The sequence below is a fragment of the Chionomys nivalis genome, chromosome 11 (assembly GCF_950005125.1).
Source record: "Chionomys nivalis chromosome 11, mChiNiv1.1, whole genome shotgun sequence".
In the NCBI taxonomy this organism is placed as follows: domain Eukaryota; kingdom Metazoa; phylum Chordata; class Mammalia; order Rodentia; family Cricetidae; genus Chionomys; species Chionomys nivalis.
Window position 1 is genome coordinate 42756159 of NC_080096.1, and position 26054 is coordinate 42782212.

The 26054-nt window shown below is 46.4% G+C and overlaps 1 protein-coding gene across 1 annotated transcript in view; it reads left to right on the forward strand.

Moving 5' to 3' along the window:
- The window catches only part of C8a (complement C8 alpha chain), a 55184-nt gene extending 33889 nt beyond the window's left edge, over positions 1-21295 (forward strand). Inside the window, exons 8-11 of the mRNA XM_057785225.1 lie at positions 10349-10474; positions 11593-11750; positions 16680-16902; positions 21144-21295. Coding sequence (XP_057641208.1) covers positions 10349-10474; positions 11593-11750; positions 16680-16902; positions 21144-21295 — 659 coding nt within the window. The remainder of the gene's footprint in view (positions 1-10348; positions 10475-11592; positions 11751-16679; positions 16903-21143) is intronic.
- The last annotated feature ends 4759 nt before the right edge of the window (positions 21296-26054 follow it).

Genomic DNA, 26054 nt, shown 5'->3' on the forward strand with positions numbered 1-26054 from the left:
ATCTTAACTGTCCTCTCATCTGTAAAGTGGGGATAATAAGAAGACCCGTATCGCCGGGTTGTGCGACTGGCTGGTACTGAAACATTGCTCAAACAGAAGGGAAATCATTATCATTAATTTCTGCCCGCAGTGGCTGGTGTTTCTGCTGTAGACCCGGAGCCTCAGCCATCATGCCTCCCTCCCCCACCTGCCTGCTGTTTTGATCAAGGTCATTCATTTCTGTCTCCAGAGCTTCATCCAGTTTTGGAGGGTCTGCTCTTCCCATTCGTCAAGGTCACTTTGGATTCTCATCACTATCTTTCACAGCGCTAACAACTCTGCCCAAATCAGTGTGTGCTTTCCATCATCCCTGGCCCTGATGGATGCCAGATCACAGTGGCCCTGGAAAGGCCCTTCCAGCAACAGTGTAGTTCATCTAACCCTTCATTGATCAGTCTCCTCCATCACGGTCCTTGGGCCAGTTGACCACTTCTCACGCACAACTTAGAACAAGCCACAAGGACAGAATTAATTATAGCTTCCCTTGCTCTTCCTCCCACCTTCCTGCTTTCTTTCTTCATTCATTCCTTTAGCTCTCCATTAAATAAACATTTGTTAAACACGCTTAACACGGGAGGCACTGTCCAGATACCAACATGATTAATAAGTACTCCTACTCATCGGGGGGCTCATAGAAGAGAGTGGGTTTTTCTTTGTTATAATCACCTGATTATAGTCACGGATGATTTACTTTGTGGGCAGCCAAATGAGTTGCCACCCAAAGTGACTAATGATCGAGATTTCTCATTCGCGGTACTTAGAATCAGCCAAAGTATTTGATTTTAATAAAATATATTTACATGCAGCAACACCTAATATTTGTAAAGCAAACACACAATCATATCTGGTATTCAAATTAATCTTTGTAATAGTTTCATGAGGAACTGTGTTATTATTTCCTCTAATTTTTAGAGAGAAGACTCAAAGAGCTTAAGTAAACCCTGTAACGTGACTCAGTGTTGATCTGAGGTCTTCTGAGTTAGAGTCTGTGCCTTTTCCGAATATGGACCCCTTTCCCATACATAAGTACATTCTGCCATTCATTCTGATGCCATTCATCACCATACATATGATGGTGAGACCAACCAATAGTTACTGGCATTTGCTAGGAGGTTGACACTGGGCTAATAACTTAAAATTCACTATTTTGACTGTTCGGAGGTGGCTCATATCTTTAAGCCCAACACTTGGGAAGCAGAGGCAGGTGAATCTCTGAGTTTGAGGCCAGCTTGGTCTACAGTGAGTTCCAAGATAACTAGGCCTACAGAGAAACCCTGTCTCAAAAAATTAAAAATAAATTCCCTATTTCACTTAATGAAGAGACGTTTGTGAAAAGGATAATAAAATATATAATTTACAAAGGAATAAGGTTTATCAATGTCAAATATTTTTCTCAGTATCAAGCATCTATCTCAAAGATGTGTGTGTGTGTGTGTGTGTGTGTCAGTCACTAGAATTAGGTGTCAATCTTGGAAATCACAATTTTTAAAAAATTTATTCTTCTCTGATACTCTCTGATACAATATATCTCAACCACAGAATTCTCTCCCTCCTCTCTTCCCTTCTCCCCAAGACCTACCGCTCCTGCGTTTCCTTTCAGAACAGGGATATCAACTGAAACATGGTATAACAAGATGTGATAAGACTAAGCATAAATCCTCATATTAATGCTGGACAAGGCCACCCAGTAGGAGGAAAAAGATTCCCTGGCAGGCCAAAGAGCCAGGGCCGTCCTCACTCTATTCAACAGTACTATAAAGTCTCAGGATGTTGTAACCTTAGTTTTTCCAGACCATAGAATATAGTTTATTAGTAGATTGTCAAAGAAATTCAGTAGATCATGACCAGCCTTAAATCACGCACAACACACTAAAATAAGGTAAGATGCAGAATGTGAGTGCATCGCTCAAAATGTAATTAATACTGAAACTTTATTTAGCTGAATGTGTGGACGTGGGATCACAATGTAAAATGTATTTCTTACTTGTGAGGTCTTAATGTAAAATATATTTCTTACTTTTAGAGACAGTCAAAAGAGTATTAAAAATTATGTATGTATATGTGTCGTCCACTGATTATGAACATGTACCAAAGCACTCTAAATAATGGGGGAAATCATCAACAGCCACAAGAGAGGCAGCAGAAAGTATCTTGGGGTTCTCCACAGAAGCAATCAATTATATATATATATTCTAGATCTTTGCAATATATATATATATATATATATATATATATATATATATATATATTCACAGTTATAGAATATGAGCCATCCCTAAATCCTTTGTGAGCAATCTGGAGGCCCAGGACAGCCACATATGCTGCAAATCTGCACTGAGCAGTCATGATTTCTGGTACACAGAGGTTCGGCATGCAGATCCCTGCCCTAGAGAAATGTGCTGTTAGTTGGAGGTACCTAAGAACACTGTTCTTGAATAGAAAGAGACACAGGCCAAGCTCAAAGGGGAGACCAAGCTACTTTTCCTATGCCTTTTAGTTTTCAGCCTCTGAAGACATCAAACCTTCAGGGAGTTGCAGGGGAGTGGTCGGAGTAAGAAGGAGGGTGGATGTTAGAAGGCCAGTGTCCAGGCTCACTCCATCGCTAGGCTCTGTGGAGGAGGCCTTGTGCTTGCCTTTGTGCGGTGTCAGGTAGAGTTATGTTAAGAGTACCTGGGCAATGACGTCAGTGTTGGCCTCAAAAGCTAGAGGGGATAGTCGGCAGCAAGAGTCATGAAAAGATGAACACTAACCTGGAAGGTCCCCGATGCTGGGAGTAATAGCTATGTCCATATTTCACTAAACCTCCATCCAGGTTGCTGTTCTGTACTGAGACGCGTACTCAGCCCTGAGCATGTTTACATTCTCCTTGGGATTCTGTGCTCCCTCTCACCCTTTCCCCACCAGTCTGATGTTCGTTCATCTTTAGGTCTCTGCCTGGCTTATATTGGAATTTCTAAGCAATCATTCAATGTCTCCATTTTTGGGCCAGGCCACGTGCCTGTCTTTAAGAGCTTTGGTAGCCTTTGGACTTAGATATATGTGTCGCTCTATTGTAGTACCTCTTTCTATTGGCATCCCATTATTGGTAAATATACAGAGTCCTGTCCGAGGATGTAGGCTGAACCCCAGCGGAGGGTGGGTCCAAATCCTTTACTTGGCATACATTCTCTGTAGCTTTCCTTATGCTCTGCAGAGTCGAGTGTTTTCCTAAAGGGTCTCAGGTCCATTGGATAGTGGAGAGGGTGGGCTAGACCAAGACTTGATTGTGAAGAGTTCTATATTCATGGCTAAGCAGTATGGAAGGGCCCAGCAGGTCTTTTGCTCTGCCCGCTAACCAACCAGTCACCCTGAACAGACAGTCGCTGGATTCTAACAAGCTCCAGGCTTTATCCCCAGTTACCATGACAACCAGACTTCACGGTGATGGATGGTATTGATTGACTGACAGACTCCTGGTGTCTTGGCTCTGTCCCCATTCCCCTTAAGTCATTTGCATACCCATGGAACTGAGAGACACCCAGCACTATCCTTCCGACTTTGTCCTGATTTTGAATGTCCACTTCTAATATCGTTGAAAATATCTTAAAGGAGAAAAATCTGAGGTGTATCGTAATTCTTCCCACCCTTAGCTTTGCAGGCAATATAGTGTGGCATAGAGAGCATAGGCTTTGGTACCTTGGGCTAGCCTCCTTGGATATGTATATGTACTTACCTATAATCCGTGTTTGCTTCTCCTGCTTGCCCTCACCCGTGTCTCAGAAGATTATACCATTTAAGTGCTGATAAAGAGAACCTGTTGTTATCACAGATTCCCTGGCCTCTTCCGGTTTCACATTTTCCATGTCGAGAATTGGGAACCCAGAGGCTCAGTGTAGCCTGCAGTTTTTCCCACAACAGTAATAAATGGCAGTGTTTGGCCCTTAATGAAACTTCTGTGAGCAGTTAATATGGCATGGATTAATCCACTGAATTGTCATCAAAGTCCCATGAGGGGGCCGTACTAAAGTTACCTTCTAAGTAGACAAACTGAAGCAGAGTGACGTCAAACAGCTGTCCAGACAGGCACTGGTCAGAGATGGATTCCAGCTCAAGTAGACACCATTTCCGAGCCTGGCCTCCCGCATGCTGCTCCTTGGCATAGCCAATATCATCGTGCAAAATCAGAGAACCGGAAGCAGTTCTCATCGGGGAGCAGAAGGCTGGGCTGCGGTCCTAATATGGCCACGGTGAGGGAACTACACGGCTGCCGATCTCTGAGTTTCCTTGTGTAATGGGGACATCGCTGGAAGGCAACCCTTGCAGAGCTCTTTGTGGGGGTACATCACTGATCCTGGTGACATGTGATGAGTGCTTCTCTGCATAGCCACTGGCAACAACGACATAGGCGCTTGTGGATTTGGGTCAACTTGTCTAGCTTTCAGAGACCTGATTCTTGAGTTTGCTAGTTATGGGCCTGGGGAGAGTGAGCCAGCAATATCAGTCAAGTACATCATTGTGCTGCTGGACACTGTTTTCTGGTATTCGCTAACAGAAACCACTGTTCCCATTTTAAAGATAGGGGAACTGAGGGTAAAAACTTAGCAGCACACTCTCAGCTAATGGCTTCAGGTTACACTTTCAGCCAGCAGACTAACCCTTTTCTAGTAAGCTCATGTAGGACCAAACCCTCCCTGCTCCACAGACGGTTGAAATGAGCTGATGACATCAAACAGACGACAACCCTTCATCAACTACCAACACTTAACCATGATTCATGTGAAGCTCTGGTTTTTATCTTCCTTTAAAAGAATACAAATGACTTCTCTGAAGCGCACATGACTCCCTACATGTTTTAGTGCTATCATCTAGGAATGGTAGGAAAAGCTGGTACCTGAACATTCCCGGGGGCTTGGAACATGCCAGAATCTGTGCTGAACCTTTCTTAACCTCATGATGGCTTCCAGTCTAATAGAAAAAAAGAAAAAGGACAAAAAAGAAAAAATTTCTAGGGTGTGCTAAATACAAGTCCTGGGGTGGGGTGGGGGAACACAGAAGTATTGTAGAGATCCCTAGGAAGTGGGGGGAAAGGCTAGCTGGAGAAGAACCCAAAAGGCTCAACAAAAGGGACAAAAAGGCTTTCTGGCCACGAGGAGTAACACAAGCAAGGCATACAGCACTCATGTCCGTCATCTGGTTGGCGAGACACATGAGTTTAAACAGACTAATGGACACTTGAAGAAGGCAGGTGAGTTAGCCACCCTGTCTCAACCAGTCCAGCCACAAACTAACCAATGATCTTTCCCACTGCAATGGCCGGAATCATGGCTAAGATTTCCTTTTCCCTCGGGAGAGGCTGTTTTTGCAGGCAACCGGTGTCACGAAGCAACACAGTGGAGAGATCACAGTCACCTGAGTGGTAGTTGCTTGCTGCAAGAGATAAATAATGCATCACACCTGTTTTCCACTTGATGCCTTTAATCTGAGCAGCGACAGAGACTCTCTGTGTTCTGGCATCCCAGAAGTCAAGCGGCCTGCTTCTCCCTCAGAGCCCTACTGATTCTGCACTTCTCACAGAGTCATGAGGACTGCCCTCACTCCCGTACCACAGCCATGCCAAATAGGAAAGCAGACAGCAGATGTGGTGGCCAGAGACATATTGTTTGAGCCCCTGGGCTGCCAAGCAGACATTAAAGCAGCCCTTCTTGGCACCAGACTAGAGTGAGTTGGAACCCTTGGGGATTCCCACCTTTTCACTCTAGAGTTTAGGTCAGCCTTTCTGAGTACGATCTTGTTGCTGGGAACATGAGCCCTCCGTGCTCTCCCTCTGTCTCTACAGCCTACATTTTCTTGCCTAGTGCTGCTTGTCCCACCTGCATTCAGCACCCTCCTTTGATCCCCAAAGAAGCCCGTTCAGGCCTTCGGCACTGCATCAGAGCCCTTCTTTATGTCTCTTTACCTGTCTCCCCATACTGACTGTCCTTGGTCCCCCCTATTACAAAGATGCCTTGTGTGTGGCCAGACAGCGATATGTGCTTATCAAAGTTGCCCCCAATGCTTTTTTGAAGCATTTTTGTGTGGTCTTGACATTTCAGAATTTCAGTGCAAAAAGACCTCAGGAGACCTCTGGTCTTCCACTCTTCTCTCCTCCCTACTGACCTCCGCCCCTCCATTGGCAGGCAGGCAGCCCCTGATTGGTCCTTTTCATGGTGGGCTCTCTCTGCCCTCTGAGTCAGTTCATTTCTGCTTGGCTTTTGATCAACATGATGAATCTCTCTGGTGGAGCCTAAAGCCACCTTTAGGAAGTCTCTGTTCATCTGATGCTAGTTCTTATCCCAGTACCCTCCCCTTTTCATACACACAATCCTTTTCCAATCCCCTGGGGTCCCTCTCACTCAGCATGTGCCCCCAGAGAGAGTTGTCTGATAGAGATATTACTCACACAAGGAGAGATCTTTACTCTCTCAGATAAACATTCCCTGTTCCAAAGGTTAGGGCTTTGAAAGTGGCTCAGCCGCTAAAGTGCTTGCTGCAGAAGCAAGAGAACTGGAGCGCAGATCCCCAGGATCCCCAGAACCCAAGTAAATGCTAGTGACCATGATAGCCTGCCTGATGAAGGCCTTGTCATGTCTATCTGTCTATCTGTCTGTCTATCGATCTATCTATCCTTATTAGTTTGCTTCCTATTACATAAAATGATTGCATCTGTAATAAAGACCATGATCAAAATCATCCTGGCTTACAATTCCACATCAGTCCATAGGAAAGGAAGTCAGGGCAGGAATCTGGAGGCAGGAACGGAAGCAGAGTCTATGGAAGGATACTACTTACTGGCTTGCTCGTCATTGCTTATTCAGAGAGCTTTCTTATACTGCCCAGGAACACCTTCCCTGGGTGGTACACCCAAAGTAGTCTGGGCCCTCCCCCATACACCATCCACCAAGAAAACACCCTACAGACCTGCCTACAGGCCAATCTGACGGAGGCATGCTCTTAGTTGAGGTCCCTCTTCCTGGGCCAGGCATAGTGCCACACACCTTTAATCTCAGCACTTGGGGGCAGAGTCTGGTGGTTCTGGTGCTCTGATCTGAGGACAGTGTAGTCTACATAGGGACTTGCAGGACAGCCAGGGCTGCATAGTGAGCCCTGTGTCAAAAGTTACTTATTTATTCACTTAATAAATTTTAAAAATAAAAAAGAAGTTCCCTCTTCCTAGGTGACCCTAGCTTATGCCAAGTTGAGAACAAAACAAACAAAAAGTAATGCTAATTAGCCCACCATATCAGTGAGCTCTGGGTTTGATTGAGAGACCCAGCCTCAAATACAGACCCATAAAGACTCCCTAAATTCCTTGGCATCACCTTTGGGCCTTTATACACATGAGTACACGCACGCGCGCGCGCGCACGCACACACACACACACACACACACACACGACAAAAGCCTTTATCGGGGCTGTAAGCATATAACATTGTGTTATTGACTAGAGGAGCAGTGTTGGACGGAGAGCTCATAACAGAGATTTCATGTCTATTGATTAGCAACTCTCCCTTTCCCCGTCCTTCCACATCTGGCAACTGTTAGGATCTCCTTTAATTCGATGGGTTGCACTACTTTAGATGCCTCACATAAGGGGAAGCATGAAGCCCTTGTCCTTCTGAGACTGACTTCCTTCTTGCGGTATAATGTCCCCAGGGGCCGTACATTGTCATAATTTGCAGGATCTCTGTCCTCTTTCAGGAATTTTAATGGTTAAGTAAGGTTTATGGAAGGAAAGTGTTTTTATTGGATTCTGATTTTTTTCTAGCCTGGGAGGGGAATCTAAGATTATATCTTTATTTTTCTGGTTATTATTTTCATCTGGCTTCATCACCCTGATAAACTGGGAGTAGTCCGGAAGTTTAGGCCTTATCTGCTCAGCTCCCCACATTCCTCGGGGGTACCTGTGTGGTTGGTATTTTGCCCCCAGGGTAGAATGTTACAACTTCCCCGAAATGAGTCACAGTTCTCTCAGACTGTAAATCCAGTCTTCTGAGTGATTTCTGAATCCTGATTAGTAACCGGAATTAACTCTTGGCTTTCCTAGTTCTTACTCTGAGTAAATGAGATGAGGGTGACGGCTGTGTCCATATCCAAGGCGATGGTAGGGGCACTGACTGAACCGGTATGTGCCACGGCTCTCCAGTAAGCTACCAGACATCTCCTGTGGAACCACAGAGTTCTACTTGTCCTGGACACCACCTGAGAATAATCCAAGGCCCTTGCTTAGAGCACAGATTTCTGATTCCACAAAAATCCAGACTCGGAAAGAAAGGAAATGGGGCCTAGGAGTCTACACTTAATCCACAGTCAGGTGTGGGGCCATGAACCCCAGAGTTCAGAATTCAAGAGCTTCAAGCAAGTCTAGTTTGACATGACCAAAGTCAAAGACACCCTGTGGAACATGAGTAGGCAGAACAGGTCTAGAACATTGGCAGGGTGTTCTACAGATCAGGACACCTGTCTAGACCACACTGGTCCTCCATACCAACTCCAAACCTACTGTGTTCTTCCCACTGTGCCTCTGCACCCTTTAGATCCATCTCCCTGGATCCGTTTCCTTGCTTCCAATATTTATTTCTGTTCCTGCATTTGGATGCAGGTTTAAGCTCCTCAACCTGACCCAGCATGTTGTCCTTAGTGTCCCAGTGGGCTCTATGTGGCTACCTGTTTGTAGCATCTCTCACGACTTCTGTTAAGGTCCATCTCATCAGCTCTGCCGCATTGCAGAGCTGATATAGATCTGTCATCTGCTGGTCCTTGCCTCACCCCTGCTAGCCTTATAAGGACAGGACTTTAGCTAATCAGATTCACATCCAACCCACAGGAGTTTGAACTCAAGATGGCTATTTTGCCAGCACGTGAAGTGCAGTGATGGTACACAGCAGGTGCCAACTCAATTTCTCTCTCAGAGAACAGGATGCTTAAGTCTGACTCAGTGATTGGGGATAGTGACAATGCTGCAGGCTTCAGGGCCACACAGCGATCCCCATGAATCTCAGCTTCTGGGCCTGCAGTTGCATGGCCTTAGGTGAGCTAATTAACCTTTATGAGCCATAAGTATCTCAACTACAAATAGAACTGTAGGCTGGGTGTCTGAAGGCTCGTTAGCACTCGACTCTACGAGTCTCTGAGTCATGTCCCTCCCCTTACTGTCTGGTACTCTACTCTTTGAGGTCCTCAGAAGCCAAAGTCACTGCAGTCAAGTCTCACAGCTCAAACCAAGCTCAAATTCCCTTCTCCCGCGCTTCATGGCACTGTGTCTGCAAACCCTTCAAGAGCACTATCACTCCCCAGCCCTTTCCAGCCCGACTCATCAGGCAATGACGTCGTTAATCCCACGGCACTCTGTCATTCACGGAAGCAATCACTCTGGCTTCTGGCTGTGAATTCTTTTCATCCACTTTTGTTTATCACTGTTGAAGCATTTTTTAATCAAAACAATTAAATATGCTAAATCTTCCTCAATTAGTTGTGCATTAAAAATGAAAAGTGCTTCGGTGGAAATGGCAGAAGCAGCCCTCTACTTGGTGTTAAGTGGGTTGCTCAGAGCGTCTCTTGCTCCAGGCACTCCATCCAGCTCCAGAGGTGTACAGAAACCGACAGTCAGAGTGTCACAGAGCACTTCAGCTCTTCCAGACATATGGGGGAGCAATCCCTGCTTTCCATAAACGAGAAGCTGAGGTCAGTGGGATGGGGTCCTTGGCAGAGTTCACAGAGGGTGAACTGGGATTGAAGTTGTAAGCCTTTTCTTCCATCCCCTCCCCACACGGTCATGACGTTCACTTTTTTCTTTCAATTACCAACCATTTGTTCTGGAAAAAAAAAAAGACTGAGCTCCTGCATAAAAAGAACAGTGACAAATGAGAGCGAGAAGCATTGTGCTCCTAAAACACTTCCTAAAGTAAAGTGTTTGAAAAGGAGCTTGGGTGGGGTTCAGACAGGGTGAAGTGGTAGGGAAGAGGGCTTTTATATTGAGGGATATCCTGTGTGAAGCGGGGTGAAGACCAGGCTTGGAGGGAGGTGCATGCCCTGGAACCATTGCTCCAAGGAGACTCAGAAGAGAATGGCAAAGAGGGAAAAAAAAAAAAAGATTAGGAGTCTAGAGCAACTCGTATGGACAGCGCCGGGGCTGCCTCGATTCTACAGGTGTTTGAATGGCCGTCCAGGAGAGAAAAGTGAAGATGCCTCTAAAGCCAGAGGAAGCTCTCCCTAGCCTGAGCCGGCTGCAGCATGCAGCTGTCATTTTGATCACTCCAAGGCTGAGGACTTGGTTTCTGTCTTCCTACTGTAGGTGTGACCGCGAAAGACATTGGATATTGCTTCGGAGGTTCCTTGGGCCTGGAGTTTGGGGAACATTTCACCGTTGATGGAGGGTTATCAAGACAAACCTGTGAGAAATCTGGAGCTGCTAATACTGGCGAGTATTTATCAGTGGGTCTCCCCTAGAGAGAAGCCAGCCTTTCCTTGGGACACTCAATCCATGTAAATGATTGTCTTCCCCAGCTGATTCCATTTCTCTCACAATGCAGATGCTGAATAGCCCCAAACCATGGCCAGTGTATAATGTCTGCTTTGGGTCCATCTGCTTGCACTAAAGCTATCTCAAAAATACTCAATAGTCTAAGAATCCTTCCCAGATTCCAAGGGTTCGACAAAGACCCCAGCAAGGAATGGGGTGAAAAGGGACACTTAGGGAGGACCTGTTATCATTTCATCAGGGAATGGTGCAGAGGGAGTAGGCAAAGTCTTCATGAGAAATATTATGACTCCCAAGTCCAGGCTCAAGGAACGATGAGTAGTAAGAGGATGTGAATGGATAGTCAACATCTCTTGAACGCATCAACGTGGGTGATTTCTACATTCACTCAGTCACTCAACTGTCAAATACAAATCAAAGTCATTTCCGGTGCGGGACAGAGAACCTAAGAAGCATGAAATCAGCGCATGATGAGGCAGGCAAAGTGCATACCAATTGGTCTTAAGTTATGACCCCCGCTTAGGTTATTTACACCTTGGGTATTAAACCAAATAACTCCATTTCTGATGACCTCTCGACCTCTCTCCTTGACCTAGCAAATGCTTTGTCACCAACTCCTTTTCCTTCCTGACTAGCCTGTCTGGCTGCTTGCTTCTCAGTGTCTTCACTGAGTGCCACAGTGACATCTGCCATAGCCTCTGCAATGTTTGGTAGGGAGAAAGAGCAAGAACAAAGCAGAGGAGTGAGGAAGAGAGGAAGAAGGAGAGTTGGAGAGATGGTGGGGAGAGAATTCAAGAACAAGCAGGCATTGGGTAAACCCCTGACCCACTGAGCTTTCCAGTCTGATAAATCCACATTGGGTTGGGTTGGGTTGGCTTCTCCAGGTCTGCTCGACTCAGAGGATGTGCAGTTTCTCTACCCCATCCTGATGGTCATAGAAGAATGGGTCTAGTTCTAAGGAGAGCTGATGAACACTACTAAAAATTCTCATCAGTAGAACTTAACCACCAGTCCTCTGGTTTGGGAGAGAAAAGCTAACTCTGCCTTCCTCTTGACAGATAAAAAGAATAAGAACTCGGCAGTGGAGGACATCATTTCTCGGGTGCGAGGTGGCAGTTCTGACTGGGGCAGTGTCTTGACCGAAGATAGGAGTATCATTACGTACCGGTCCTGGGGGAGATCATTAAAGTATAACCCTGTTGTTATCGATTTTGAGGTAAGTCTTTTCGCAGTTGAAGAAACCCTACGTCTATAAGGAATGAAAGTGAAGCCGACCAGATCATTTCATATTTCTTATTATGAGCCTATCAAAGAACAAGATCAAATGTAACGGCACACTGAACTGGTGCCCTTGCCCAAACCTGCCTGGCGGGAAGATGTGGCATTAGACCAGACCCACAGGACAGTTGGGGTCAGAAACTTACTGTCTGTTTGGGGTCCAGGTGACCACAGCAATCCCAGAAGCTCTGCAGGGTGGGACATGAGACCCCAACTTGCATTATTGTACAAACTAATTTAAAAATCACATCTGGTACATTAGGAGGTTATAAAGGTTACTAAAAAACTGTCCTTTATATGAGTAGCAAGACAGTTTACATGTTAAGTAGCTCTATAACAAAGGATTGAATATGGCTTTAAACAGAAGAAAAGAGAAAATTTCAAGTTGTAGCACTCCTTCCACCAGGACAAATACAAAAAAAAAATGACTTTTTATAAGTAGGTCAGTATGACAAAAGTATTCGGTAGCTAGTCATGTTTAATTCCTCTTGTGCTCATGGTCAACAGAATGCAAACAAACAGCCAATTCTCCCAGTTGCTCCCTCAAAGGAAGAGCGCATGGTGGATTCTATCGCGGATTCTATGGTGATGCAAGACTGGTTCTAGCTACTTCAGTACATGGAGAGTTGAATCCACACATCCACCATGAAAACTCGATGAAGCTTAGCTTTATATTCCTTTATCTACCCATGAGTCCTTTCTCATCACCGAGTATTATCTCCTCTTGCTCGCCTTTCTGAGGGTTTGACCCACAAGCACAGCTGTTTACACGGATCTACATCAATGGCCAGGATCTGTATATGAGGGGAACATGCTTTGGGGAGGCGTCACCTCTCTGACTACTGTGATTCCACATGTGTCCATCTCCCTGTAAATTTTTACCAGCTGAATGATAGTCCGTTCTTCAGAATGTCATGTTTTCATTAAGGGGGCGGTCAACAAATATTGAACAGATTAAGAATCAGGTCCAGATAAAAAAAAATGACCTGCTTAAGCCACTAAATGAGTTGCCAGATAGTGCCTATGTGGCAGGCTCATGGACTGTGTGTTCAGTTCTCATTCGCCTCTGCCTTAGCACCTTCTTTAAAACACGGTGGCGGGCGGGGGGCGGGGGGGAGAAGCACGCAGAAGGCAGAGGCAGTTGGATCTCTGTGAGTTCGAAGCTAGCCTGATCTACAGAGCTAGTTCCAGGACAGTCAAGGCTAGACAAAGAAACCTTGTCTAGAAGAAAAAAAAAAAAGATTACAAAGCACTGATTCTTTACCATGGGATAGGGTGCTTTTGTTGCCCAGGGGAAATATGGCCATGTGCCAGGTCAGTGCCAGGCAATATGACAAGGTCAGTGCTTTGGGGACTTAAAGAAAGAAACCAGAAATCCTGCTAAACAACCTGGGACACACAAGCCCCTCAGCTAAGAGTCCTCCAGCCTGACATGCCAACAAAGTTAAAAAAAAAACAAAAAACAAAACTGGCTTTGTTCTTATCCTTACAAACTGGATTCTACTAGCTGTCAAGACAGCCCTTTCAAAACAGTTCTGATTTCAAACTTCTAAGAAAAGTATTATTGTTGTCCCAATTCTTATCTCCCTATCTGTGCCCATTTTCTGCATGTATTTAAACACAGAGATATTATGTCTACAGACGCTTCTAAGACATCACGACAGTTAACCCTAAAACTATTTTAAAACCCATTCTCTGGGAAGAAGGAAGGTCAGATGGATTAACCTTGATTTAGTTTCTTCTCCAATAAGTAAGGGACCACTTTCATGTGCCTGTCATTCACAGGGGGTCTGAAAATTGCTAGCATCAAGCTATTAGTGGATTTGGGCAAAAACTGTAAAATTGATGTCAGGAGAAAGTGTGTGTGTGTGTGTGTGTGGTGTAAGCTTTCACAGTCAAGATTTGGACTTGGTTTTTGCCTTAAGAAGTTCCAAGGGGAGGGCAGGGCCCAATTTGACGATTGAAACTCTCTTTGGAGAGAAGCACTCAGGATTTGGGGTGGGGAGAAGAGTGGTTCGGATCATGGCTTATCCCCGCTTCCAGGTGTCACCTTGGTCTATTCCTTCTCTTTTAGCCCACTGTGAATTACATAACAAGAATGCTAGATTATAAAGTTGAAGAAAGGGATAGGGAATCTTAGATGAGGAAATGGATCCCCAGAACTAATGGACTAGCATAAAAGCTTGTAGCAAACAAATGACAGCCATGTCCCATTAACTCTTTAATATCCATCATGGCTTCGCAACTTTCAATACCCCCTGAGACATGTATGTCAACACACTAAATCACAGACAGGTTTCAGAGTAGTGAAATAAAGCCAGTTTTATGCTTTAAAAAGAGGGTGGAGAGGGAGACAGAGAGGAGATAGATAGATAGGTAGGTAGATTAGATAGATATAGAGATAGGTAGATTAGATAAATAGATATGGAGATGGATAGATTAGATAGATAGATAGATAGATAGATAGATAGATAGATAGATAGATGGATGATGGATGGAATGGATGGAATGGATGGATGATATGGATGACAGGTGAATGGATGGATAGATGATGGATGGATGGATAGATTATGTATGTATGTATGTATGGATAATGGATGGATGGATGGATAGATCACAGATTAAGCAAACAGGTTAGGAATTATTAGAAACCCAAAGTAGAAATGGTGTCAGCAGTAACTATTTATTCATAGCTGGTACTTAGACTGAATGAATTCTTGGGTCATATTGTATTATTCTGTATTATATACATTGTGTTAAATATGCATTAGCTTATGTTATGTTGCTTCATTGCTTGTCTCTCTGACTCTGCTTATCTATAAATTGGATACTATCATTGCTAATACATTTTAAGCTCTGAAATTTAATATCCTTTCTTCTCTATCCCTTTCTCTTCCTAAAAAACCACCAACCTTCCCGAGGAACATTTCCTGAGGGTCATGAGAAGAGGGGAGGGACTTGAGTCTGCTTCAAGGTTAAGGGGAAGTTGTCCTGTGGGGCTGTCCAGGTAACTGGAACTGAAAGTTTTCTTTAATCAGGACCCTGGGCAGCCCTTTTCATACTTACGTCCTCACAACGGGCCCAGTCCCCTGATCTCCCAGTTAGCGATTATCTTTTGGCTGGGGCTCCAGCCAATCCTTGCTTCCCCTGTCTGTAGGGCCCTGCAATGGCCTCTGACCATTCACCAAGGTCTGTTTGCCATGAGTCATTCTGCCAACATTTCCAAGAATCCATCAAAGTTCTGAGAAGTGCCTGTCCTTGACTTCTGACTGACCAGGGTAGCTCTATCTGACCTGGGCAAATTGCTTCTCCTGTTGGGGCCTCAGGTTGCTCCCTGGTAAAATTAGAGCCCTGGAGAAGACTTTCATTGTAGACCTTCTGCAAATACATAGCATTGCAAGGGCAGTGCTAAAGACAACCAGAGGCAGTGCAGGTGGAAGAGAGGAATACCCTCCCGGCCCGCTGTTGTGTGTGGGCCGCACTCATCCTTGAAAATGTATGAGAGGTCAAAGGTCAATGGCAAGTGTCTTCCTCTGTTGCTCTTACCTTACTTTTTGAGAAAGGATCTCTCACAAGACTTGGCTCTTGGTGATGACTGGTAGTTAAGTCCCCAGGATAATCTTGTCTCTGCCTCCCAGTGCTGAGGTTACATGCAGGAGTTGACTGCTGTGCCTAGATCTTTAGGGCATTAGGGATTCTAACTCAGGTCTGCAAGCTCACACAGCAAACACCTCACCCACTTGTCCCCGGCATGGTCCACTTTTTTGCTAATGCCATTTCTAAAAACTCCAGTATGTTGTTGTATGTTAGTCTCTCTCTTACACTGTTTTCTTACACTCGCTCCTACATTGTGTCATGAGGATTCTGGAGGGCAGGCAATGTCCCCAGGCTTAGTAGGAAAACTGAACCTCTCAGCCATACAGCTAGGCAGCAAGTAGCATTCACCTCACTTTTCTAGGTGACAAAACTGTGTCACATGTCATCTCCCTGGGTCCTCACAGGAAAACCAGAAGGCGAGGTGGTAATTCCCAGTTTTCAGATACAGAAGGGAGGTACAGCGGGTCACATGACAAAGATCCCATAGCAGGAAGCAGGAGAATGATGTCCTCTTCCTACTGGTCCTATCGCTTCTCAGCCCAAGACAGTTTTGCATTTAGGGCATTTAGTAATGGCATGAGACGGGTTTGGTTTTCAGGACAAGGGTGTTGCTGGCATCTAGCATGCATAGTCCAGTGATGCTGTTTAACAGCCTGTCGCTCACAGTACAACATGCTCCTGTCAGCACATTCTCCATTCCAGTCAACAGAATGGAGGCAGGGAAACGCTGGTTACCTCACTTGGAAATGACACTCATCCACCCACAAACCACTGGGCTTGCATCACTAAGGGATCTGCTTCCAAAGACAACAAAACTCCCTGTATCAATGCCTGTGTTAAAGGGGGACAGACAGAACCATTAGAAAACACCTGACTACATAGAAACCAACCCATTACATGGTTCTGGCTTCATACGTGACTGCACAGAATTCGACCCATTACATGGTTCTGTCTTCCTAAAGTTCTGGAAGCAAGAAGTGATCTGGCTAAGGTGGTTGCTAAGTGCTCTTCTTACTCTGGTGTATAGAAAGCATCAGTTTTGGAGCTATTTGGATCCATGTTCAGAATGGTCCATGCACTTACTGGTCACATGCACACTCTGAGGCCCCAGTTCCTCATCTTTGAGATGGCATGCTTAGTGTCATTCAGAGAATAGCGGTGAGGATCTGCCTCTGCAGCAGGCTTTCTAGAAGCCTCGCAGCCAGTCCTTGAGCTCCGGGAAGGTGGGCAGAGCCAAAGGAGAATCCCTGAGTTCTTCTTGTACCTGCAGATGCAGCCCATCCACGAGCTCTTGCGGCACACAAACCTGGGGCCTCTGGAGACCAAACGGCAGAACCTGCGCCGGGCCTTGGACCAGTATCTGATGGAATTCAATGCCTGCCGCTGTGGGCCCTGCTTCAACAATGGGGAGGCCATACTCCAGGGCACGAGCTGCGAGTGTCAATGCAGCCGGGGTCGGCAAGGCCTCGCCTGTGAGAAGATGGGGCTGGAGGGTAAGACTCATGCACTCCACCCTGCCCTAGCCTGGCCTGGATCTGAGGGCCAGTGCAGAGGAACCTTTGGGATTTTAGTCCCTTTTTCTGGGTCCTCTCTTTGATTACCCTAAGAGTCCACAGCTAAGAGTTTTATAGTTCATGTCCCATATTTAATCCTTCTTCCATTTTCTCCCTGCTATCAAGGTTTGTTGTCCAGGTTTGCTGGTAGAGACACGAGGCATAGGGCCTCTGGAGCCTCTGGGCAGGATACTCCCCATGGCTCTCTTCACTTCTAGTGGTTGGCAGCAAATCTTGGAGTTGCCTGGTTCGTAGACACCTCACTCCAATCTCTGCTTCCATAGTCATATGATTGTTCTCCCCTGCCCTCTTCTCTCAGTTTTTCTCTCTGTAAGAATACAGTTCATTGGATTAGGGCCCCAGCCTAATCCAGGTGGCCTTTTCTTAATGGGATTTTTCACAGCAAAGACCAAATTTTCAAATAAGGTTTTGTTCACAGGTATTGAGATCTGGGAGTCAAACATGTCTTTTGGATAGATAACTTACGTAAGGAGTTACTACTAGATACAAAATTGGGGCCAATGGGGTCCAGGAGTGTGTAACTTTGGCATAAATCAACCCCTTAGCCAGCGTTACGGAAGAAATTCATCAACAGGAGTAAAACTCTCTCCTTTTAGGATGAACTCGGGGGGACCCTGGACATGAATCCCTTATATTTCATAAACTAACAACTGGTTAAACATTTCTTTCTTGGGGTCTCAACTGGTTCCATCTAAATCTCTTTTGAAGTCCAATCTCTCTCTCTCTGGCTGGGGAGAGGAGCCCAGGCACAGGGCAACTGTTCTATGGCGGTTTGCGCTCCAGCTTTCTTTTTGCTTCTTATCCTGAGACAGGACCTCACTTAGTTGCCCAGGCAGATCTTGAACCTGTGACCTCCCACCTCGGTTTCTTAAAAAGCAGGGATTGCGGACCTATGGAGGCCCGGCAAGCTCCAATAGTATCAATGCATGTATCAGTACCTAAGTTTTCAGCTTAACAGCCATACAAAGCTGGTTTCATATGGTGTCTAGAATAAAGGCAGAGCGTACGGGTGGCAAAAGCAATGCACACATCAGTTTCGTTTGGCTACCACAGAAGAACACGTACACAGAACAGAGGCAGTCTGGATGGAGAAATCACAAGGTAGTATGTCCATAACAACCCGTGGAAGCACAGAGTGAGAGGGTAAGAGCCACTGGCTGAACAGCCATATGTAGAAAATAAACAAATCATGCAGGCCCCTGACTCAGCCGGAGTCCGAAGCATGACATATCTATCCCAGAGTAAAGGGTTCTGTTCACAGAAGTAACGAGCTAGAATTGTGAGTCTTCTGATGTGCCAGGAGCTCCGCTCATTCCCATGTACTTCATCAGATGTTGCTGAAGCGAAGTGGGGACACTATGGTATAAGAGGAAATGTAGGGAGGACTGGAGATTGTTGGCACAGAGAAGACTCAGAAAGGATAAGGCTGTTGGGAACTATCATGCAGGAAGGGATGAGATGTGTTCTTCATGGCCATTGAAATCAAAGCTCAGGACTAATGGACCAGAGGGATGCTGGAAATGTGTGAGGACTTCCTTCCAGATCTACTGCGGCACGTATGGAGGCAAGGGTACGACCGTGCAGGAAGTCACAGATAAGATGGTAAGGTTGCCTCTTGAAGGCCTCCACCTAAGAGTCTCTGAGCTTCTGACTTAGGCGAGGGAAGGACAACATGAGGAAGAGATCTAGTCTGAAGCTGGAAATAGTCCAACTCCCCTTGGCTGGGAAGAACCCCAAACAGCAATTCCCTTACTAGTCAGAGGTGACAGCCTAGATGATCTTGTCTTGAGATGAGATAATGGTGGGTTATCATTCCCGCGTTGAGAGAGAATCTCCAGGATGGAGCACAACTCCAAGGTCAAACATACCTTTGAATTAAGTGTTAGTGATTTTCATGTAAGCACATGCTATAAAATGAAATTATATCAGTATAGTCCTCACGTGCCATGCTGAAGATTAAACCAGCTAAAACATATAGCTGATTCCATGTCAGCAAGCAGAAGGAAGAGGCTGTTGCATGCCAAATGCTACAGACAGAGCATACTTGGGGTGGCCCCTTCTCTGCTCAAGAACAGTTTAGATCTCAAACTGCTGTCTCTTCTCCAGAGGAGGAACTCGGAAAGGAGAGACTCAGAAGAGTGAGGGAAAGCCCAAATTTGAGAAATGTGGGTACAGAGAATAAAAACTACCACCATTAACTACCAGCTTCAAGGCTCTTGCACTGTCTCTTCCTGGAAGTCGGAAAAAGCCACTGCCTAACTATTTGGGAATTGGTGAATTAGTGGGGGGGAGGGGGAGAGAAAGATACTCCAACCTGAGACAACCCAGCTCCAGAGTGCAGGGACCCTTCTGATTTCACTAGCAGGGTATGCACTAGATTGCAGCCCCTTCAGTCAGGCAGCTTTCTCAAAGGGACCAAGGGCCACTTGACAGAAATAATGACTCTTCATTCCAAGCCAGCATCATAGCAGCACATCCTGTGTGCGAGCCTAATTGTTCCCACAAGAGCCTTCGGGGATAAATGCTCTTGTTAGTATCATTTACTGAAGGAGCCTGGGCCAGGAGGAAGGTTGGATAACTTGCTGAAGGTCATGTGACTGGAGAAGGTAGGAACAGAGAGCTGGACCACGGGAGTCTAATGCCAGGACCCACGGTCTTGACTTAATGTTCACTATTGACATCTCATGTCATAGTGTTCCCAAAGTTTTGAATGAGAGTAGAGACTCTGAGGTCATCTCAGTCACAATCACCTAAGGGAGTGGGGAGCAAGCGTGGGCTAACCAGTTGTGGATTTCAGTCAGGCCTGACTTCAAGACACACTTGTGATTCTGTCTTGGCCATTCTAATTATTTCCTTTCTAGGGCCTGGTCCACACAGCAGAGAGATAAAGAGAAGAGGGGTCACTTAGACACATCTCTCACAGGGCAAAGGTCAGACAGTTCTGCTGAACCACACTGTGGGCTGTGGGGGAGGTGTAAGATGTCAGTGATGTGGGGGAGGGTAGAGGAACGGGGGCGTTATAGCCAAGGTCTCTATCCTGCATTCATTCCTCTTCCATTCAGCTAGCTGCCAGCCTAGCCGCGAGCTTCAGTACCCCTCCAAGCAGAGTGCAGACATCTGGTGGCCTCATGGCCATCTCACTGAACTTTCAGACTGACAGAGATTAAGCTGGCAAGGAAAACTAAGGCAGAGAAATCTATCAGCGTCCACAGAAACCCATTAGAGTCCCTGGGAGTATTCCCAGCAAACCTTTGCCACCAGGGTTAGCGTCACAGAGGTGGGAGAAAGAAGACCATGAATCCCGCTGTGGCTGCCCCATCAGGGAGTATAATTACAGTGTTGCAAGGGACTTGGAGATAATCTAATCCAATGATGTTCCCAGTGAGATCTGAGGAGCCGTGGGGGGCTAGGGCTTGCCTCAGGGGAGGAAGGTGAGCCCAATAGTCACCCTCGCTTCAACAGAATTGCTCTGCTTTCATCTGAATTAGATGTGGGGTTCATGAAAGATTTAATTTAGGAAAAAGAAGTACTGATAGAAAATGCTGAGCATTTTTAGTTTAGTCCGTACTTCTTGTAGAGTCAAAACCTTAGCCTTCCTGGGGGAGAGGGACTTGCAGAGACATAGCCAGTGGAGCCAGCAACCCTGGGTGCTTGGTTTCTAGATTCCACACTCACTGCAAGCATTTGGAAGTTTCGTACAGGCAATCTGTCATATTCCAGGACCCACTGCCAGACTCCAAAGGGTTTGGCTTAGAAATTCACATACAGAGCCTCAACAATCTGCTCCAGAGACCTCTAGCTATCTCTCTGCCTTGGATCTGCAGGGTGGCCATAGTTCTAGTTCCTTACACCCTCCAGCGACGTGGCCTCATGTCCCCAGAGAAGCATGCTTCCCGCCTTGCCCTGCCATCCGTCTTTCATGCAGCCGTGGATTCCAATTTCATGAGATGGGCTCCCAAGTGGCCTCTCCTCACTCTGTCCAGAGTTTCAAATTAACCGCAAGGCAGCAAGCACAGAGGTCTTGCTTGGCTACCCAGGGCATTTCCCCAAGGAGGGACTGCAGAGCATTCTGGAGCTATCAGGTGACCTCCTGCCTGACACCTGCAGCCAGCTGCTCCTCCTGCCCTAACCTCTTCCTCCTCTGGCACATTTTCCTGCAGGAGTCAAAGCCGATGGCCGCTGGAGCTGCTGGAGCTCCTGGTCAGAATGCAGAGCCGGTACCCAGGAAAGGAGGAGACAGTGCAACAACCCTGCCCCTCAGAATGGAGGTGCCCCATGTCCAGGGAAGAGCACACAGACTCGGGCCTGCTGAGTATCTCTGGATGCAGCCTGGGAAGACAGTGAAGTGCTGTTCCAAGGGAATGCAAGGCAACAAAGACCGTCTTCTTCATACTCATACATCTTTTCCTCGTATGAACCTCATGATTCTCAGCCTCTACCAATTAACTGGTTTCAAAGCTGCCTCCCTGTTTCAGGGGGGTTGTCACCCCCATACTTCTCAGAGCCACCTTTCTATCTTACTAGATTCAGGATGCTCAACGATAAGCCAGCTGTGGTTTAGACACATCAGAAATTGTTCCTCGTGTTTGTGGGGGGCATAAGCTGCAAGATCAAGGTCCCATTAGGTCTAGGGTCTCAGGAGGCTGTGTTCCACTTTATATATCCCCCTTTGTTGTGTGCTCACATGGTGGAGGGCTAGGGAGTCTCTGCAACCTCCCTAAAGGGCTTTACTAGTCCTGGTCATGAGAACTTTGCCTTCATGACTCAGTCACCTCTCAAAGTTCAGCCTCCTCATGCCACACCAGGTAGAGGATTTCCAGGAGGAATTTAGAGAGACTCCAACATCATTCAGACCCCACCACCTCTGCCATGACCCTCTAATCTGTCTTCTCCCCAGAAGCAATCCTATCCAAAGGCAGAAACTGGGCTGGTTTCATTTGGCACAATATCTTCAGATGCTAAGGCTGCAGATCACAGGGGTCCAGTCAGCAGCAGTCACTGGGACGAATGAGCAGACCAGTTTACAGGTGAGGTCTGCACTGGTCAACCTCCCAGAGCTGCGGGGGGACTTGAAAGGGTCATTCCGTGAAGTCCCTACCCTTCCCGAGAACAGCCCGTCCCACCAGCCAGCCCACAGTTCCCATGCACCTGAAACCCTGTGCATGTTCAGCACCATTGCCTGCTGCATTAGTTCAGGTTTCTACTGCTGTGATAAAACACCGCGGGCAATAGCAACTTGGGGAAAAAGGGATGATTTCATCTTACATCTCCCACTCACAATCCATCATGTCCCACTCACAATCCATCATGAAGGCAAGTTAGGGCAGGAAGGCTGAAGCAGAGACCCATGGAGGTACGCTGCTTACTGACCTCCTCCTCACGCCTTGCTCAGCCTGTTTTCTTAAACCACCCAGGACCACCTGCCCAAGGATGGCAATACCTGCAATGAACTGCCCTTCCCCTATCAATCACTAATTTAAAAAATACTCTACAGACATTGCTCACAAGGCCAAGCTGGTGGGGACATTTTCTCGACCGAAATTCCCTCTTCCAAAATGTGTTAAGATGAAAGACTAGCCAAGCCAACATCCCAGGCTTAACCCTGCCTTCTCTTCAAAGTTGGTAGATTTCATAGCTATGAAGCCTTCAGAAACAGATGGCCGACTGTACCCATGAAAAAAGAGGAGCCCCTTGTGCCGCTGGAGATGAACGGGTAGCATCAATATAGGTAGCTCACACATGAAGGCAGAAGGAGAACGAGCGGGAGACGGCATCTTCCCTCAGTGTGTAGCCAAGGCAGCGTGGGTTCTACTGGACCTGGAAGGACGTGTCCATGGACTATCGGCCAAGAGAATTGTGAAAAAGAAATCTGACCTGAGACAAAGCTTGAAGGGGAGAAAGACCATGGCGGTGGGGCGGGGGCGACCTTGCCGGTGTGTATGTGTTGGGGGTGGAGAGTGGGAAAGACAGCAAAAATAAAATCAGGTGTAGGAGGCCCATCATAGAGAGTTATTAGCATCATGATGGTTATTCCCATTGATAAAACATGTGGTCCAGGGGCTTACCTAAATAAACTTGGTTCTTTCTTCCGAAAGAATGGAAAAAGGCTCCGTTCTTGCTTTCCGTCATGTTGTTGTGCGCTTTCCCCCCTTTAAAATTAGTTTACATCCATAATTAGCTCACATTCATGATCTGGTGATTAGCAGCAGCTACACACTAGCGAGGGACTGGGGGCCAAGTGGAAGAGGCCGAGTGGGCAATTGACGAGAACTTTCAATCTTGCTCTAAACAGTCGTTCTGAAGCGCCCAACCTTGGCTGCGCATCAGAATCACCTGGGGAATTTCATAAACCCTGATGTCCACAAGCTGCATCCCAGACCAATTAAGTCTGAATCACTGGGGGCAGGAGCCAGCCATCAGCAGTTTTCAATGTTCCCTTGGCGATTCCATGCGCAGGCAAGGCTGACCACCACGGAGAGGGAAGGGTCATTATATGCCCACAAGGAATAGGGTGTGTGGCACACAGAGGGCCGGGGGCGGGAAAGCTTGATCTCTGCTATTTTATGTAGGCTTAAAAAGGCCCTCTCAAGGTTTGTTTGTGAGGTCTAGGTCCCAGTTAAGGAAACGACGTCTCATGGGTCAGAGCTGTGGGCCAGATATTTCATGCACTGCTTCAAGCACTTGCTCCCCCTGCTCCCCGGCTCTACACCGTCTGCCATTGGAGGGCTCGACTGGACAGCTGGGGAGGAGATGAAGCGGGGGGGTGGGAGGGAGGGGGTTGTCAGGGCTCACTGTAGTAAGCCTGGGAGCAGGAAGGAAGCTTCGCAGGAAGAGACTAAAGGATCACACGTGAGGACAGATCACCAGCTAAACACAGAACTCGTTCCCCAGCAGCTTTAGGAATTAAAATAAGACGGACAGTGGTGGCCCACGCCTTTAATCCCAGCACGCTACACAGAGAAAACTTGTCTCGAAAAACCAACCAAACAAGAACAAAAAACCAAATAAACAAAGCAGCTGTGACGGACCAGTTACTACTTCAGCCTCTCCTTCTACTGCAGTGATTCACGCCCTCAAAACACCTGCCTCTCCCAGTACATTTCCCCTAGGTCCTTTCAGGAGGTTGATCACCCCAGGTTTTATAGGGCATGGGGTGTAAACACACAGTTTAAAGTTATACTCTTCAGCTTGACAATGTGTCTTTTGAAAAGTAAATTAACGACAGAGAGGAAAGTGATGAGAGAGAGGCGGTCTTCCTTTTCTTCTCTGTGAGGAAGATCTAAAGAATCTGCACTCGGTGACGCTCAGCTGAGCTACTAAGCCTTTAAGGGGGGAGAAAATGGACTCGAAGGGATGCAGAAACAATGGCTGCCTCGGGGAAGCTGCTTGCTTCCCGAGGAAGAGATGGGGATACCAGCTAAGAGGAAGGCATTCCACTGACCCGAAGGCGGGCTCCACTGTTACCCTTCCACTTCAGAAACAGGCAGGCTAGCGCTGGGAATGGGGCTCAGTTAACAGAGTGCTTGCCTAGAGCACATGAAATCCTAGGTTCAATCTTTAGCACGCCATGTCTTCGTTGGTGTTCTACTGCTGGGAAGAGACACCGTGACCAGGGCGACTTAGAAAAGGAAAGCAATTAATTGGGGCCTGGCTTACCGTTTCAGAGATCTAGCTCATTGTTGTCACGGCAGGCAGATGGCAGCTGAGAATTCCGCATCTGGATCTACAGGGGAACAAGCGGGAAGGAGAGAGAGAGAGAGAGAGAGAGAGAGAGAGGGAGGGAGGGAGGGAGGGAGGGAGGGAGGGAGAGGGAGAGAGAGAAAGAGAGAGAGAGAAAGAAAGAAACTGGCCTGGGCTTCTGAAACCACAAAGCCCACCCTCAGTGACACTTCCTCCAAAAAGGCCACACCTACACCACCAGGTCACACCTACTTCAATAAGGCCACACCCACTAGATCAATCCTTTCAAAAAGTCTTTTGCACTAAGCAATATATGAGCCTATGGGGGCCGTTGTTATTCAAATCACCAGACTATATAAACTGAGCATGCAGGCTTAGGAGGAGTAGGGGCAAGTTCAAGACCAGCTTAGGGTAGGAGCAGTTACTGTCTCAAAGAAAATCTATTTTTTTATAAGAATACAAGTTTATTGTCTTAACATTGTGAGAGCCTGAAGTTTGAAAGAGGTCACTAATATAAATAAACTTAATTGGCTACAATAGTTGTAATTACAATAGCGACATTGTAGAACCCACCCAAGTGTTGAAAAACAGAGGCATGCATAAAGAAAATGATCTTTTCAGCCCTAAAGAATGAAATTATGTTATTGGAAGAAAATGGATGCAATAGCAAAAAATCATAATAATTAAATTCAGTCAGTCTCAAAAACTAGATTTCTGCTACTGACAGTTCCTGGGTTGTATGTAGATACATCACGTCATGTTTGTATGTATGATTTGAAGGTAGAAGTGAGGGGCTGGAGTTGTTAGGAGGACCCAAATTTGGTTCCCAGCATCTACTTTAGGAGACTCACAACCGCCCACAACTCCAGCTACAGGGGATCTGATGCCCTCTTCTGGCTTCTGTGGGCACTGCGTGCATGTGGTGAACACACACAAATAAGAAAACAACTCCAAGTGTAGACATAAAATTATCTAGGGGAACAAAGAGAACTAATGAGAGAGGAGGGGGCAAAAAAGGGGGGCATATGTGGGAGGAATATGCTTATATCCTGTGAAAATTTAAAAGAAATTTATGCCCTGTCAATGCTGAAGCCCAAGGTAGCCCGTATATGGTGGTTCTCTTGAACTTGCCCATATTGGGTTTTGATATCCTATGCATGTATGAAAATGTTCTTCTATAACACAGTACCATATAATCTAATCCTTTAAGAAGAAAAAAATTAATCAATACAATCTTACACACACATACAAATAAAGCTGTGAGGGTTATGTTCGTCTGTAAGACTCAGGGGACAGTTTATTCCAGGCATTCTCCAGCTTCTGGAGTGATCACACTCCTTGGCTAGTGGTCCTTGCCTCCAGAAAATCTAATCTAACAACAACAACAACAA